At 48.1% G+C, this 13,850-nt stretch overlaps 6 protein-coding genes across 6 annotated transcripts; 4 read left to right on the top strand and 2 right to left on the bottom strand.

Annotated features, from left to right (window-relative positions):
* Window positions 1-566: 566 nt before the first annotated feature.
* Window positions 567-1,289, top strand: B0J16DRAFT_400497 (uncharacterized protein; the record flags this gene model as incomplete). Its single annotated transcript, XM_046132521.1, has 1 exon — window positions 567-1,289. One exon carries the CDS (start codon window positions 567-569, stop codon window positions 1,287-1,289), a length of 723 nt encoding a protein of 240 aa, XP_045980728.1.
* A 767-nt stretch (window positions 1,290-2,056) lies between these two features.
* B0J16DRAFT_343489 (uncharacterized protein) lies at window positions 2,057-3,426 on the top strand. The gene has a single exon (XM_046128046.1). It carries the CDS (start codon window positions 2,458-2,460, stop codon window positions 3,268-3,270), a length of 813 nt encoding a protein of 270 aa, XP_045980727.1. The 5' UTR covers window positions 2,057-2,457; the 3' UTR covers window positions 3,271-3,426.
* Window positions 3,427-3,776: 350 nt separating this feature from the next.
* B0J16DRAFT_147532 (uncharacterized protein) lies at window positions 3,777-4,859 on the top strand. Its single transcript, XM_046121993.1, has one exon. It carries the CDS (start codon window positions 3,849-3,851, stop codon window positions 4,740-4,742), a length of 894 nt encoding a protein of 297 aa, XP_045980726.1. The 5' UTR covers window positions 3,777-3,848; the 3' UTR covers window positions 4,743-4,859.
* Window positions 4,860-4,975: 116 nt separating this feature from the next.
* Window positions 4,976-6,147, bottom strand: B0J16DRAFT_400493 (uncharacterized protein; the record flags this gene model as incomplete). Its single annotated transcript, XM_046132520.1, has 3 exons — window positions 5,649-6,147; window positions 5,572-5,611; window positions 4,976-5,512 (listed from the first exon to the last, which is right to left on the bottom strand). Exons 1-3 carry the CDS (start codon window positions 5,915-5,917, stop codon window positions 4,976-4,978), a joined length of 846 nt encoding a protein of 281 aa, XP_045980725.1. The 5' UTR covers window positions 5,918-6,147.
* Window positions 6,148-6,453: 306 nt separating this feature from the next.
* Window positions 6,454-7,179, top strand: B0J16DRAFT_356320 (uncharacterized protein; the record flags this gene model as incomplete). Its single annotated transcript, XM_046129467.1, has 2 exons — window positions 6,454-7,086; window positions 7,156-7,179. The coding sequence occupies 2 exons, from the start codon at window positions 6,454-6,456 to the stop codon at window positions 7,177-7,179; spliced, it is 657 nt and encodes a 218-aa protein (XP_045980724.1).
* A 257-nt stretch (window positions 7,180-7,436) lies between these two features.
* On the bottom strand, window positions 7,437-12,953 carry B0J16DRAFT_321074 (uncharacterized protein; the record flags this gene model as incomplete). Its single annotated transcript, XM_046125611.1, has 4 exons — window positions 7,437-7,916; window positions 7,971-8,314; window positions 8,371-11,006; window positions 11,059-12,953. The coding sequence occupies 4 exons, from the start codon at window positions 12,951-12,953 to the stop codon at window positions 7,437-7,439; spliced, it is 5,355 nt and encodes a 1,784-aa protein (XP_045980723.1).
* Window positions 12,954-13,850: the final 897 nt, after the last annotated feature.

Raw genomic sequence — 13,850 nt, 5'->3', positions numbered from 1 at the left:
GGGACAATTTAGTTTGTAGCTAGGTACCTAAGTAGCTATTTTATAGAAAAATATATACTTTAGATTAGATATAATATAACTGAGTGGATAAGTTGTATAAGTTTTACTTTGAAGCTATAATTTTTACTTGCTTCTTTAATAATCGTATACCGCGAGAAAATTACACTCCCTTGAAATTTCCCCAAACTAAGGCTAAATATAGCAGAATAACCGGAAGGGACTTATCACCCAACATGACATTCAAAAGGACATTACCGCTAAGTGCCAAGAGTTGACTTTGACTGTTGGTCCACCCTGGTCAGGTTTTACTCCACCACTCATGTTACCACTTGTGTTATCCCTCGGCTGTTTGAAAATTATCTCAACTCTTTCGAGTCAAAGTGGTACTCGCATTGACAGTCGACATCTTTTAACCCACCCCTCGAAGATTTGACAATACCATTTGCCTCCAGCCTTACTGCCCGTTTTATACAACAAAATTCTCTGCTGAGATTCAAAGAAAGTTTATTCGTTTTTACACTACCTATCTTCGTTGCAAAGCACAATTCCCTTCCCTTGTTTTCAATATGAGAAAGCTTCCTGTCGTCGCTCTTCCTCTTCTGCAGGCTTCGCAGGTCTGGGGTTTAATCTACGACACGATCCTCCCATCTGCAAAACCAACTATCACCGAAGACTTTCGCAATTGTCTCATCATGGATGATCCTCAGCCCTTTTTTGAGCCACCGGAGCCAACAGGTCTTTTTTCTATTGCCCTTTTCTCCTACTTCAAAAACTTGAACAAGGACTGCCCTTTCACCGATTTTGACGTCTTCGGAGTTCCGACATGCCCTTACCCAGAGCTCTCAAAGATCTGTTCCTTCACCGATGTTGCCCCAAAGACACAACTTCCTGCCTGGTCGTCTCATGGCAGCGTCGCTTCCTCCTGGTGGGAAAAGCACAGCTCTTCCATGGTTGAATTTGCCGACTACTGCCCCAACCGCTGGTTTGATACAATGGGAAGCGTTGCGTACGGTGGCCTTCGCCTCAATAACACGATCTCGTTTGCTGCCTGCCGTGATGAAGGTATCCTGGGTGATACTCTCCGCGCACCCAAGGCCACACAAGCGTCAACCACTGCTTCCCAGCAAACAATTACTTCAACCGCCAGTGCGATTGATGCGGAAGAGACATCCAAGTTGACGACTAATGGTGGTGTCAGAAGAGCTGGGAACACTGGACTTTGGAAGGTTGCTGCCACTGGTTTCGCTGCTATAGCTGTCAACTCCGTCCTGCAAACCACCTGGTTGTAGTGGCCTGTACGACAGTTCTGGGTGGCATCAGTCGTTGACCTTTTTCTAATCGAGACAGTTTTTACTGTTTCCTATCTTTATTTTCAACATCCGTCGAAATACATATCCATTTAAACATATTTTGTCGGAGTGCCGCTGTCCTCCGATCTCATTTCGCTATCTCTTACTCAATGATATCGCAAATAAATTCTGTAATAACATGAATTGAAAACTTGGCTTTGACTCGTTTAGTATTATTCGAGGCTCTAACTACAGGCCAGGTTAAGACGTGGGTCGCTAATGGCCGGTTCACTTTATTCCCTAATTACATGCAAACTGAATAGTTGATGTGTGACTTGAGTTGGTGTACTCGGTTGTACTGCTGTTTCTTCGCGTGGTGCGCAGAAGATTCTCACCGAGGTCCCGTCGCAAGACTGATGTTGGTCTGAATTCATTGATTCTCCACCCCAATTAGACTTTGACCGGTTGTCAATCCCCGTGATTCTAGACCATTGAAATTGTTCTAAGGTAGGTTCTTCACTGTTCGAGCGCCATATGTCATGTTACATTTTTTATCTCGTCCTGTCGCTCCGTTTATGTACGATGATCCCTACATACCCATTATTTCTAACTGGAAGGGTCTTCGGACTAGCCAGCCGAGTGACACATTCTGCTCCATCTCCTTCCTAAAGAGGTCAAAGGGGTAGGCTAGTACAAAGAAAACCCTGCTCTGCACAACTAACACCCACAGTTTTTAGGTTTCTCCAGGACCTCTATCGCTGGTAGATATTGATTGGTTTATTAGCCCCGACTTTTCTGTGCAAGATTTGACCCCTGACCAGTGGACTTCTCCACAGACCAATCAGAGTTTTCTAGACGGAAGAGCCTGACGCCACCTGAACGGTGACAGCTCTGAACTAACAACCAACAGTTAAGAAGTGATCCGACGGCTCGATGAGATACCTGCCTTTATGAGCAAGAGACAATTATGGAGATGCAATCCCCTTCTGCCGCCATCGTGTTACCTGGCGACATAGGCTAAATGACGTTTTGCTCGGACCACAAGGGTCATAGCCATGGTCCGTGATAAATAAATACCTCACTTGCCCCAAATACCACAGGCCTGATCTGCATCACATCTCATTCTTTCTAAAATCACAAACATTGAAAACACCCGTGAAAAACAGGAATGTCTACCAACTCGAACGAGTCATCAGACTCTGAGTGTGAGAGCCTCGAAGAGCCTACGCCATGTGATCCCCAAGAGATCAAAGGACAATTCCTAGACTTCTACAACTTTCTGACAACCTTGCATTTCGACAAAAATGACTTGAAAGTGCCTCCTCCTGAGGGTTGGCCTCATTTGACACCAGAGTTCTGCGCTCACTTCAAGGCCGATCATACAATTGAAGTCCTGCGACATCTCCCGTATTTCGACCAGCGAACGAGGGTTCACATCCATCGTGGATCAACATTGCTGGATTATACGACTTTCACGCGTGAGGACTTTGCGACCGCTGTCGAGAAATACGAATTTGAGGACGAGTACTGGGGTATGGAAGGCGAGATTGATCCAAAGCATGTCTTTCTCATATCTCTTGGCAGTGAGCAAGGCACTTATAACTTATTCCTGAATGCTAGAGATGGAGAAATCATCTATGAACAAATCGGCGTCTACGAAGGCGATTATACCATACAATATTATTTCGACTCGTTGAAGGACATGTACCGAAGGCTGGAGCTTATTGGACTTCCAAACAGACGTATTATCGACACGTGGGGTGTTCCAGAACCAGAACATACAATCAGCCTTGAAGAAGTTTGTGAAGAAAGCGAGCAGTTTCCGACGAATCTTGATAAACAATTTCTCAGACAGTTGTTTCGAGAACACGGTTGGCCAGATGCGTTCCGCAAGCATGACGCACTGGAGGCGGTAGACAACATGATAGATGCAATTGAACGAACCGGCAGAGCATGCGCTAGTTGGAAACTTGACTACTAAATATTCGTGTAGATAGCTTGTCTTATTCAAGTTGAAGCGTGTGGGCACCAGCTGACATTTGAAGTTTCACGGTCTGTGACTCCTGACCTTGAATTGCTTTCGCCAAGTTGCCTACGGGTCCTGATTGAGTCAAACTTTTAATAGGTTGACGTGTCGGCTGACGTTAGTGGTAATACTGTAGGCCACATCCGACGCATTAGAGCTACCCTATGTTCTGCAAAGTTTAATATATATTACGATGTACTTTTCACTTCCCTTAACGCACTTTAAATAACGGAAATAATTATATCCCCTTCTGGGGTAAGTAGCTACAAAGAAATCTATTAGCTTATCATCTGAAAACTATAGGTGGCAAAAATGCACTTACTGAAGATTGTGCTAAGGCAAAGACCTAAGAGCTGGTTTTTGCTTACTGATCACTAAATGCTGAATACTGCCGCTCCTGACCACTTTAGATGCGGAGAGAAAACTTCCAGGCACGTAGTGATATATTTGTTCAACCACTATCAATCTTATCCAAACGTACATGTTTACAACAGGAAGTCTTTAAATTCCAAACCAGCTCGTCTACTATCACTATGGTTCGAACAAAGAAGGGACCTATGAAACGCCCAGAAGGCGCCACCAGTGCTCACGTTAGTAGAGGCAAATACATATGCCATAATCGCATACTCAAAGATCACACTGGCAAACCAGCCTTGATGTCATGGGGTAGCTGTGAAGCTAATGGCCCGCTGCCCCCTCTCGCTTCCTGGATATACTACATGGTCCATCCAGATGTGTCGCATGATTTTGACGGCTGTGCACTTCACGACGGCTTGACTATGCCATCGAGTGTTGGTCGAGGCGGTATCTTTCGCTACGAATTTTTCTTTCTGCCCGGCGCTACAGCTGAGGAATGCCACGCGCACTTCCTTGGAGAAATGAAGGCCCGAGGCACCATTTGGCGCCAGATCCGCAAAGTCAAAAAAGCTATAGAGCCCGAGAAGCAGGAAAGCGGTCATCAGGAAGAAGAAGAAGAAGACAGCGAATGCAGAGTGAATGCGTTCATAGGACAAAAAGAGTATGACTGGGTCCATGACCCATCCTCTGACGAAGATTATGCAAACTGTCCACTTCCTGGTTTGGTATGGCCTATGGATGATCGAGATTGCAACCGTGTATACTACCGTGGATGGTTCTTCATGTATCATGATGCAGATACCGATTGCACGCGTGGGAAAGCAGAGACTCGCGCCATCTCTCTCGTCCGATTTGACCCTATCCCTTTAGAATGGGATGAGGAGCAGGATGGAGTTAAGAAATGGGATCCGATGGATCATCCTATTTGCTCGGAACCCATTCCAGTCGTGAATGTGGGTAGTGATTATTCCGTGGGTAGTTGGCAAGATATTAGGACGAGGAAATTCTGGGAGGAAGAGGCCAATGAAGCTACTAATCGTGCTTGGGACCTGGGCTGGAAGACTTGGTAATACCACAAGAATGGGTGGTCTCTTTCCGCGTACCGTCTTCTTCATATGGTTTCGTTTCCTTCATAAATCTCACGTTTAAAAGCATTATAATTTCACCTTTCCACGTCCAAAACCATAGGGAAGTAAGTAGCCAAGAAACTTGAAATTGGAATATCTATTTGGTATACAAAATAGCAATAGCACCAATCATCTTGACAGGGTCCTGAACCAGCCAGACTTGTTCCAGCAGGCAATCAAAATGGTCCTGCGGGGACAAGTCCATGCAAAATCTTTTCCGCGTTGCCTGGATCATGTGTTTTCCGATCTTGACTGAGCCACAGATCTTGATAGTTGCTCTGCTTCCAAATGTCTGGATTCGTATAGCTTGGACCATTGTGAGAAACGGCCGCTCGAGGAAACTTCAGGATCGATTCTGAGATGGCCCCTCCGTGTTTGAGCGTCTGTTTCAGCCAAGCCTTGCCATCCCTGTCATCTCCAAAATCCCTTTTGTAGTTGTTGGTTACAGCCTTGAACCACGCGGAAGCCTGAATCTCCATAGCATTCAAGGCCCTGTCAATCCAGTAGCAGTAGGGGTCACGCAGGCCGGCTTTAGGCAGGTCTAGTCTGGGGTCTCGATAGGGTATCCCTAATTCGCCCACATTAACAGCTTTCTTACCACCGTATGTATAAATCATATCGAAGTCGTCCAACGCATTCTCCATCCATTGAGAAGTTTCAGTGAATTTAGCCCAGGTATCAGGATCGCGCATATAATAGAATACACCGGCCATCTACGACAAGTTTAGTAATCGACGTGGGTTTCATCAGGGAGCGAAGCAGGAATACTCACATTGCGCTGCGCTCTCCGCGTATGTATGTTATTCTTCTCGCTGTCGGCTCTAGGTACTTCCCCGCCGAACAGCTTACTTTTTCCTGATGTTCATAGGTTCGTCGGCCAGGGCCAAGCGCCAGAGTTGCTTATCACCGCCGAGCCCATGGGTCAGTTGGAGCCACGTGTTATCCTCCACCCACGTGGATTCTTTGACAATTCTACTTGTCGGACCAAGGACAAGAAGAACCTCATCTACCCACTGGTGGCTAGGTTTCGTGTATCCAGCTGGCATTTTCCCTCCTACCAGCCACCTGAAAAAGCGGTCGATGAGCTGTGCCTCGTACACATGCTCGGCTATCACCATATGAGTTAGAGTATACTTTTGACAGTCGCTTTGTTGTACGTAAACTCACTGACCTATCGTACTTTGCTATCGTGTTCAGTCTTTTTCCGCTTGCGAAGCACCAAATTGCACTTGTTTTTCTCGTCTGGCTCAATAGATAATATCATAGACAGCTATTTTAAGAGCACAGCTAGCTAGATGCGCTCTGCAAGGACAATAGGGTAAAAGTAATAGATAATATAATGAATCCCATTAACTGAACTAGCAAAATAAACTTGAGTTGGAGATTTGAATATTGCATAGCCTCATAACTGGTTTATTGTAACCAAGTCTATACATGTGGCTAATAATGATTATGCCGATCAATAATTCTTCATTGGTTAAACTCTTGGATACGCTGAGTTGAAGCGTCTGAGGAGTGGCCAAAGCGTTACCTGTTCCTCTTATCATGTGACCAGGAACATCTATAAAAGTGACGCAACGCCCCATAACTTAAGTCCGCTAACTCTACCAAGCGAACTCTACAACTGCCAGCTCCCAACCAAACCAAACTTGCAATGGTTAGAAGGAAGGCGGACGCCTGCAGGCAACATGTTGTCGACTTTACGGACCATGCAGGACAACCAGCTAAGCTTATCTGGTCTGCTAAGGCAAATATGGTTCTCCCACCCCTCACGAACCTATGCTTCTATTTTGTACATCCAGAGTTCAATCTAGACAATTTCAATTTCACCGCTTTCTGGGATGATGTATTGGCCCGCGCGGACGAGCGCCTTCGGCTCGAGATATTTTGCACTCCCGGGGGCACAGACGCCGACTGTGCTCACCATTACCGCAAGGAACTTGAGGCTCGTGGCGACCTTCTTGAGCAGGTTCGCGAGGTTGAGAGGGCTGAAAATGATCCCGAATATGCCGCCGCGCGAAAGCCTGAGGGCAAGCTCCCCGGCCTAGTGTCGTCACACAGTTCTCTATTTTTGGCCTATCACGGTCTTGTTTTTGTATACAGAGATGCGACTTGGGACCGCGAAGACGACGAGAAGACAATCGATGTCGTTCAATTTGACCCAGATTTCCACCCTGAGGAACTTGGACCCGGGGAACAGATAAAACCACAGCCCCCTTTGCGGACGACACAGGTGCGAGCTACGAGGAAATCCGAGATTGAAAAGTACGAAGATCAAGGCGTTTGGGTATGGTTCCATGATCACATGCCTCGCCATTGGTGGTATCCCGCCCTGCATGCTACTTTTGGGGCTCAGGACATGGGATGGACATCATGGTAATAAAGTCAGGAATGCGTGGTTGTATAGCACCGTGTTCAGCGGTATAACAGCACATGCGTTTGTGCGTTGAATTCCGCTGGGAACGGGGTCTCTTCCGTATTAAGACCTATATCCACAATCAATGAGAATATTCGGGATGATGAGGTACGGCATTTCCGCGTGAGAAACAACTTATTCAACCATCCACTGACATTGTTCTATCTTACTTACACTGAACCCGCTCTCACTAGCGAAAGGAAGTTGCGCTGCTCTTTCCCCTAGAAAGGTCCAGCTGCACCAATTTCCTTCATCCACAAATTCTCGTAATTACTTTTTGGCCAAATCCTTGGGTTTATACTGCTGGGAGCACGGTGACCCATTGCCTTCCTGAACTTCAGTGCTTTCTCACTGATATAACCACCTGCGCGTAGTACGCTCCTCGTCCAGGCGTAATGTGCGGGTGTTCCCGAGTACTCGGCGTTGTAGTTGTTTGTACTCGCGGTGAGCCAGTTCTTGGCCTCGATCTCGATGTCCTTCAGTACCTTGTCGATGAAATAGCAATACAAGTCACGCAGGCCTGCGGTTGGCTGACCGGCAATACGGTTAGGGAGTCCCAACTCGCCATCGCTGTAAACACTATTTTGTTCCCACGGATACTCCTCATCAAACTCTTGCAGAACCTGCTCCACGTCTTGGGAAGTTTTGCGAAATATTTTCCATATCTCATCACGCGCCATGTAGTAGAAGACACCGGCAACCTGTCACAAGTGAGTTAGCCTCAGAAGCATATAGCTGCTGCCTATAATGCTTACATTGCGCTGCATAATGCGAGTCCTTTGTTCGTTTTTCTGGTTCACAACCTCCGGACTGTTACCCTTGAAGAAGACGCCTTTCCTGCCGTTTACACCCTCGTCACAAAGAGCAAGCTTGTCAAGGTTTTCGTCACTAGGCATAACCCGGACCATCTCGGCCCAAAGATTGTTTTCGTCCCAGTCGCTGTGTTGGAACGGTCTGTCAGGACCAATTGGTGATTCGATACCAATAAGGACTTCAGAAACCCAAGCTAAAGATGGGTTCACATATCCACCGGGTAAGGGCTTCGCATAAAGCCATTCTAGAAACTGCGGAATAAGTTGGGATTCATAGACGTGTTCGGCTATAGTCCTGTTAGCATTTTCGAATGTTAGGTGTGGAATGAAGGGTAGCCCTTACTGGCAAACTCCTTTGAATTGACCTGCGCGACAGTGAGTTTTTCCAGTTCAGGCTTGCAGCCCCCCACCTGCTTTTTGGGGTATCTAAACCACCGAATCACTTTCTTGGGAGCAGACCCGCAAGTAGGATAATGGCCTAATTCAAGCTCGTATTTCACGTTATTGTACTCCCAGTCTTTCCATTTCTTACCTACTGCCCTCTTATCAAGCCAGTGGGAGGTGCCGGTCCAGCTCCTCTTCTCCATGTCAGCTGGACAGGTAGGTTCACCTGAGCGATCTGGATCGAGCCAACAGGTTGCATTATCATCTTCATCGCGCTTGTCCTTGTTACTGTCCGTGTTGGCTTCGTCGTCATCGTCGCCGCACTTGGAACATTTTGGAATCTCACCCAAGTCGGTGGCACCGGGGCAAAAGAGTCCATTAATCCTGGGAACTAATGGGCCATATGTCTCTCGTTTCCTTAATCCACGAGGCATAGAGGACCTAGTCCCTATGGAGGATTCTTCAGGTGTCGATTCGGATCGCTTCCTAACCCTACGGCTGGACTCCGAATCCGGGGTAACGCAGGTCTGCTGCTCGCTTGTCGGGTAAATCTGTCTCTCTCCAGTACTTCCGATATGGAAGGGAGACTTGGAAAGCGCCCAAGAGAAAGCATCGGGCGCGTCCAGTGTAGCATATAAGCTGGCACCAGCGTCGATTCCGTAGCAGAATGAACTACCTTTGCTCCCCGTTTCAGCTTCAGCGTGGAATGTGACGTGCCCGTCAGCAACAAGATTGACAGCACAAGAGTCAAGTGAGACAAAGTCTTCGTTGAAGTCGATACCAAAAGTGATGGTAGGCTTGATATGGGCACTCAAATAACCACTGAGCGAGACGCCATACTCAAACTCTGGTTCCAACACGTTCTGCGTACCATCCTTCTTGGGTTTGGTTTCGGCTTCCGGCGCCCAGTCCTCATTCTCAACTGGGTACGTCTGTCGAATGTCCCACTCGGCAAGCTTGACTTGGCTTTCAAAGTTCACTCCAAGAGTGGCCTCTCCTTCAAGCCTTCCATAAAGCTTGAAGTTGGGCCCCAGCGTCACAATGCCAGGGACAGTGAAAGTAGCTCCGAACTTGTCCGCAGAAAACATCAAGAAATCATCGGTATCAAACTCAGCTGTGACAGCTGCATCGACCACGAATTTGGCTCGAACCTCGCCCTTGTTCCGGAAATACAAGTACGAATCGCTGATATCGATGCCGGACTTGCCACCAAGAGTAGCTATGAGTGTAAACCCGTAGCTTGTCTCGAGGTCAACCTCAGTCTGGGCAAGTACCTCGAGCTTGCCATCCACGTTTGGACACGTGAATCGCTGATCGACAATGCTGAGTGTGAACTCGTCCCTATACGAGTGAACACGACCTGCATCTAGACCACTGCTACCGCCGCTGACAAGCTTCTTGAGCCAGTCTAGAACATCTTCACCGAACCAACGTTTGTGAAGGTCACCCTTGCCCAGACCGCCAAAGTGCTTGTCATCACGCCATTCCTCCTCGAGCCAGCGTTTGTGAGAGCCATTGACGTCTTCCAGAGTCCTTTTGACATTCCTCTTGAGAGACCGCTTCTTCGTGTCAGCTGCCTTGTTGACCACAGTGTCCCAGTAACCGTCCTTGTTACTGTAGTCGATTCGCATCTGCGTCGTTCCCAAGTCGCGAGGTACGCGCTTGAAGTCGTAATCGAACACGAGATCATACACTTGTTCAGAACTGTCAAGATCTCGACGCCAGAGGTGGTGGGGCAAGGTCTGATTGCTGCTAGGAACCAAACTCTTCGCAACGGCATACCGTCCTGGACCACACCCATCAGGCATCTCTAAGATAGTACCTGGAGCTCCGTGACCCAAGTGGATCTTGTCGCAATTGGAGTTGTCGCTCCGATCGGTACATACCATGCGAACCCGGTGCTCGCCGACAGTGGTGGAATCAAGACAGTCGAACACATCCCAGTGGGAGCCATCGCGCTTGTCTAGAGAAGTCTGCAGCTCTTCAGGGCTTGTCATGACTACAAAGCCGAAGGCAGAGTTCTTGGGATCTTCTCTGAAGCCCATATCAATTGAACCGCCGTAGGTATTGTCGACCTTGAGAGTCCAATCGGTATCAGCGCTCTCTTTGTCGGGTGGGTTCTCAAACAGATATTCGAGAGGAACAGGAAGAAACGGCGATTCTCCTTTGGGGGGATCGCAACAGAAGGTCCGTTCCCGAAGAAGCCAGCTGCCGCAAGTGTCACCCTCCCCATCATAAGAGTTGGTAAGGGAAACCTGCCAGCCTGTATCGCAATGGTTGTCGTAACAGCTTCCCTTCTCACCGTGCCATTTGCAATTCTTCCACTCCTCCTCCTTGTTGCAACAGAAGCGCTTCCACTTATTCTTGCCACAGCTGTTGTATTTCCAAGTCAATTCGTTCTCGCTCGATTTGCACTCTTCATCGCAGTCTGTCCATCTGCAGTCCGGTACCTTGGCTTCAGCTTCGCAGCATAAGAACTTGTGGCCATCCTGGCAATAACCAGCAGTGATACCTGAACCAAACTTGGAGGACTGAACAGCAACTTCGCCATCGTGACAGCGGCCGTTGCAATACGGATCACCACCTCTCCACTCACTAGAGATTAGCCGGTTAGCGATTGATACAGTGATACAATTCCAAGGCTTACCATTTCTTTGGATTGGGAGCTGATGCAAAAGGACAACAAACACTGTGTTTGTCGTTGTCTACGCTGCAGTCGGGCTGATCAATCTCAATTTCTCCTGATCGGCATCCAGTAATGCCGCAATCAGTCAGTCGGCAATGGCCTTTGCCAAGACTAGCCCAAGTGTCCTTGGTTGACTTGTCCTTGTATTCCCTGAGACGCTTCGGATACAGTACGGCAGACAGGGCTTCCAGGTCTTTCGTGTCCAGATCAATGGCCCAAATTAATACACCTCCAAGGCCTAGCCCATTGGCAAAGTCAATCTTCTGCTGAAAAGTGTCGAAGTCGTCGAAGGATACCCACTGATCATCGTCCCAAGTAATATACTTGACAGCAGCCTCCTCATCATGATAAGGAGTGAGCTTATTCTTGCGAATGATATCCATGATCTCGAAATACGCCAACGTACCTGAACTATCAGTACAGGGTCCTTTGGCGCCACCTCCCTTGAAAAGGCAGCCCGGCTTGTGGCAAGACGGATCTGCAAGCTGAAATGACCTTCCATAAAACCCTAAGCCCATGTTGACCTTGGAAGGGTCAACTTCGTTGCGCCACAGGAGATCCAAGGCAAGCTCAATCTCTGTTATGTTGGAGTGAGAAAGCACCTTAGAGCCTATGGGGTTTTTGGCATCCCATACGCCATGTAGATCGTAGGACATAACGTTGACGTAGTCAACAGCCTTGGCGGACGCCTTAAGATCGAAGTGCTGCAAGTACCAATAACTTGTCGGTGCCGTGAACGAGATTTCCTTGTGGCTCCCGGAGAAATTAAAGTCGAAGGAGCTTCGCATCGATTTGAAGAGCTTCGTAAGGTTTTCACCGTCGTCCTCGTGGCCGCCCCGATCACCAGCACCGGGATATTCCCAGTCAATGTCGACACCGTCGAAGCCGTACCTTTCCATAAAGGTCTCGAGCTTGCCGATGAAGCGAAGTCTTTTAGCTTGGTTGGAAACCAGATCGCTGAAAACGGGTTGGTAGATGGTGTGGTTGTCGTTAAAGGTCCAACCTCCAAGAGCAACAATAGCCTTTAGAGAGGGGTTCTTCCTCTTCAGACCAGCGAATTCGGTGAAGGTATCAGTGCTCAGTTTGCCGTCCTTTGCATCGTCCATAGGAACAATATCATAGGTGTCCGGCGTGATATAGGCAAAAGAATAGTAGATGTGGGTAAGACTGTTGACTGGTATGTCTTCCATGCTCATGCCAATGCACTTCGTCTTGTAGTTCCACGCTTCGTAGTACCCGATAACGCGCTTCTGGACGTCGCCTGAGGAGGAGCCCGATCCTGGCTGCTGGCATTTGCTCTGGCAACCTTTGCCCTTCTCCTTGGACTCTTTGCAAAACTCACTGGTCATACCACAGAATCCATATTCGCTGCAGCAGACGTTAAGAGGACAAAGTTGGCCCTTGGTCTTCGCAAACCGGCCGCACTCAGCATGAGCATCGCAGTTACTCCAGCACTTGTCGTTTGGTGACTTGCCGCTCGTTCCGCAGAAGTTTGGGCCATATCCGCAGACGCCATTCTTGCCACAGCACGCATGATTGCTACAGGGCTTGTTCTGGCCACAGGCGTAGGGGTCGTCGGGATCCGGTTCAGCTGCAGCTATCTCGACAGAGGCGATGGAGAATTTGACCTCTGGCTCACAAACCTCACCACGGACTTTTGCAATCATGTCGTCTGCAACGGTCAAGGTTTTGGGAATTGGTGGGCATACTGGCTGCGATCCACCGTCCACGGCATCACGAGCCTTGAGGGCATTTTTGTGTAGGCTGTGGAAATGCTGATGTTGATGATGGGGGATGCTTGAGACTGAGATTGGGTGCAGTGCTAGGACCGCAAGTAAGAGATTCTTGAGGTCCATAGCTTCTGGAGTCTTGGTGTTGTTCCGTCAATGTGACTTGCAATGCAACTTTGTTTATATGATGACTGGGGGAATAGAAAGAGCAGCCTTGGTAGGTAGGACAAAAACACGATCGATGAATAACATCAGTCCAGCCATAAGAGAGAGCAGTAAAAAGGTTTGCTCGCCTAATACCGAGCAGCTCGGCTACAGACGCAAATTCGCCGCCTGAAAGGACTGGACACAGGTCCCACTCGACATGATTCAAGTTGAAACCAACTACACATCGCAGCTGATAGAACCTTGTCCAGCAGGCTAAGACAAGAACACAGACCCTCAGTCGAGTGAAATTTTATTTCAGCAGGCTAGTCAGGTACTGCATGTCCTTTCTCTCAGAGGTTGCAGCCTGGCCTTCGCTACTGTTGGCTTTCATCAGATTTTGATCGTCGGTGGATTGGATGACCTAGCCGCCACTCTCGTTTCCACAAGTATATCATCTACAGTGCCATGACAGGGTCCTTATTGTCTGTGTGTTGACAATGATACCGAGGAAGATCCACGCGAGTTGCACTGGCGAGGAAGAACTAGCAGGACCAACAGACTGAGTCAGCTATGACCATTTTGATCTGCAGACTTCATGCAGGGATACTGCCGGGCGGGCCAGTGCCGAAGATTGATCCTATAACGCTGCAGCCGTTGGACTAAAAGTTCTAGTAAGTGAAGCTGGTTAAGAGCATACAGATTGGAATGATAGCTTGAAGTAACGATAATGTAGTGAGCTTTCTGGAAGATCTGTAATTATTGGTTCCGACTGTAGATAATGCCTTGGTCAACTTGACTCAGGAGCGAGCTCCACCACGTGGATCCGTGAACCTACCAACAGCTCAAGGCAAATTCTTGGCTGTTGGCTCTAGTAAC

This window comes from Fusarium flagelliforme (assembly GCF_020744385.1).
Source record: "Fusarium flagelliforme strain FIESC 12 MPI-CAGE-AA-0113 chromosome Unknown B0J16scaffold_5, whole genome shotgun sequence".
Taxonomy (NCBI): Eukaryota; Fungi; Ascomycota; class Sordariomycetes; order Hypocreales; family Nectriaceae; genus Fusarium; species Fusarium flagelliforme.
This window is presented reverse-complemented; position numbering and strand designations above follow the sequence as displayed.

Coding starts and splice junctions, on each gene's coding strand:
- B0J16DRAFT_343489 (XM_046128046.1), top strand. CDS start 2,458: ATGTCTACCAACTCGAACGAGTCATCAGACTCTGAGTGTGAGAGCCTC.
- B0J16DRAFT_147532 (XM_046121993.1), top strand. CDS start 3,849: ATGGTTCGAACAAAGAAGGGACCTATGAAACGCCCAGAAGGCGCCACC.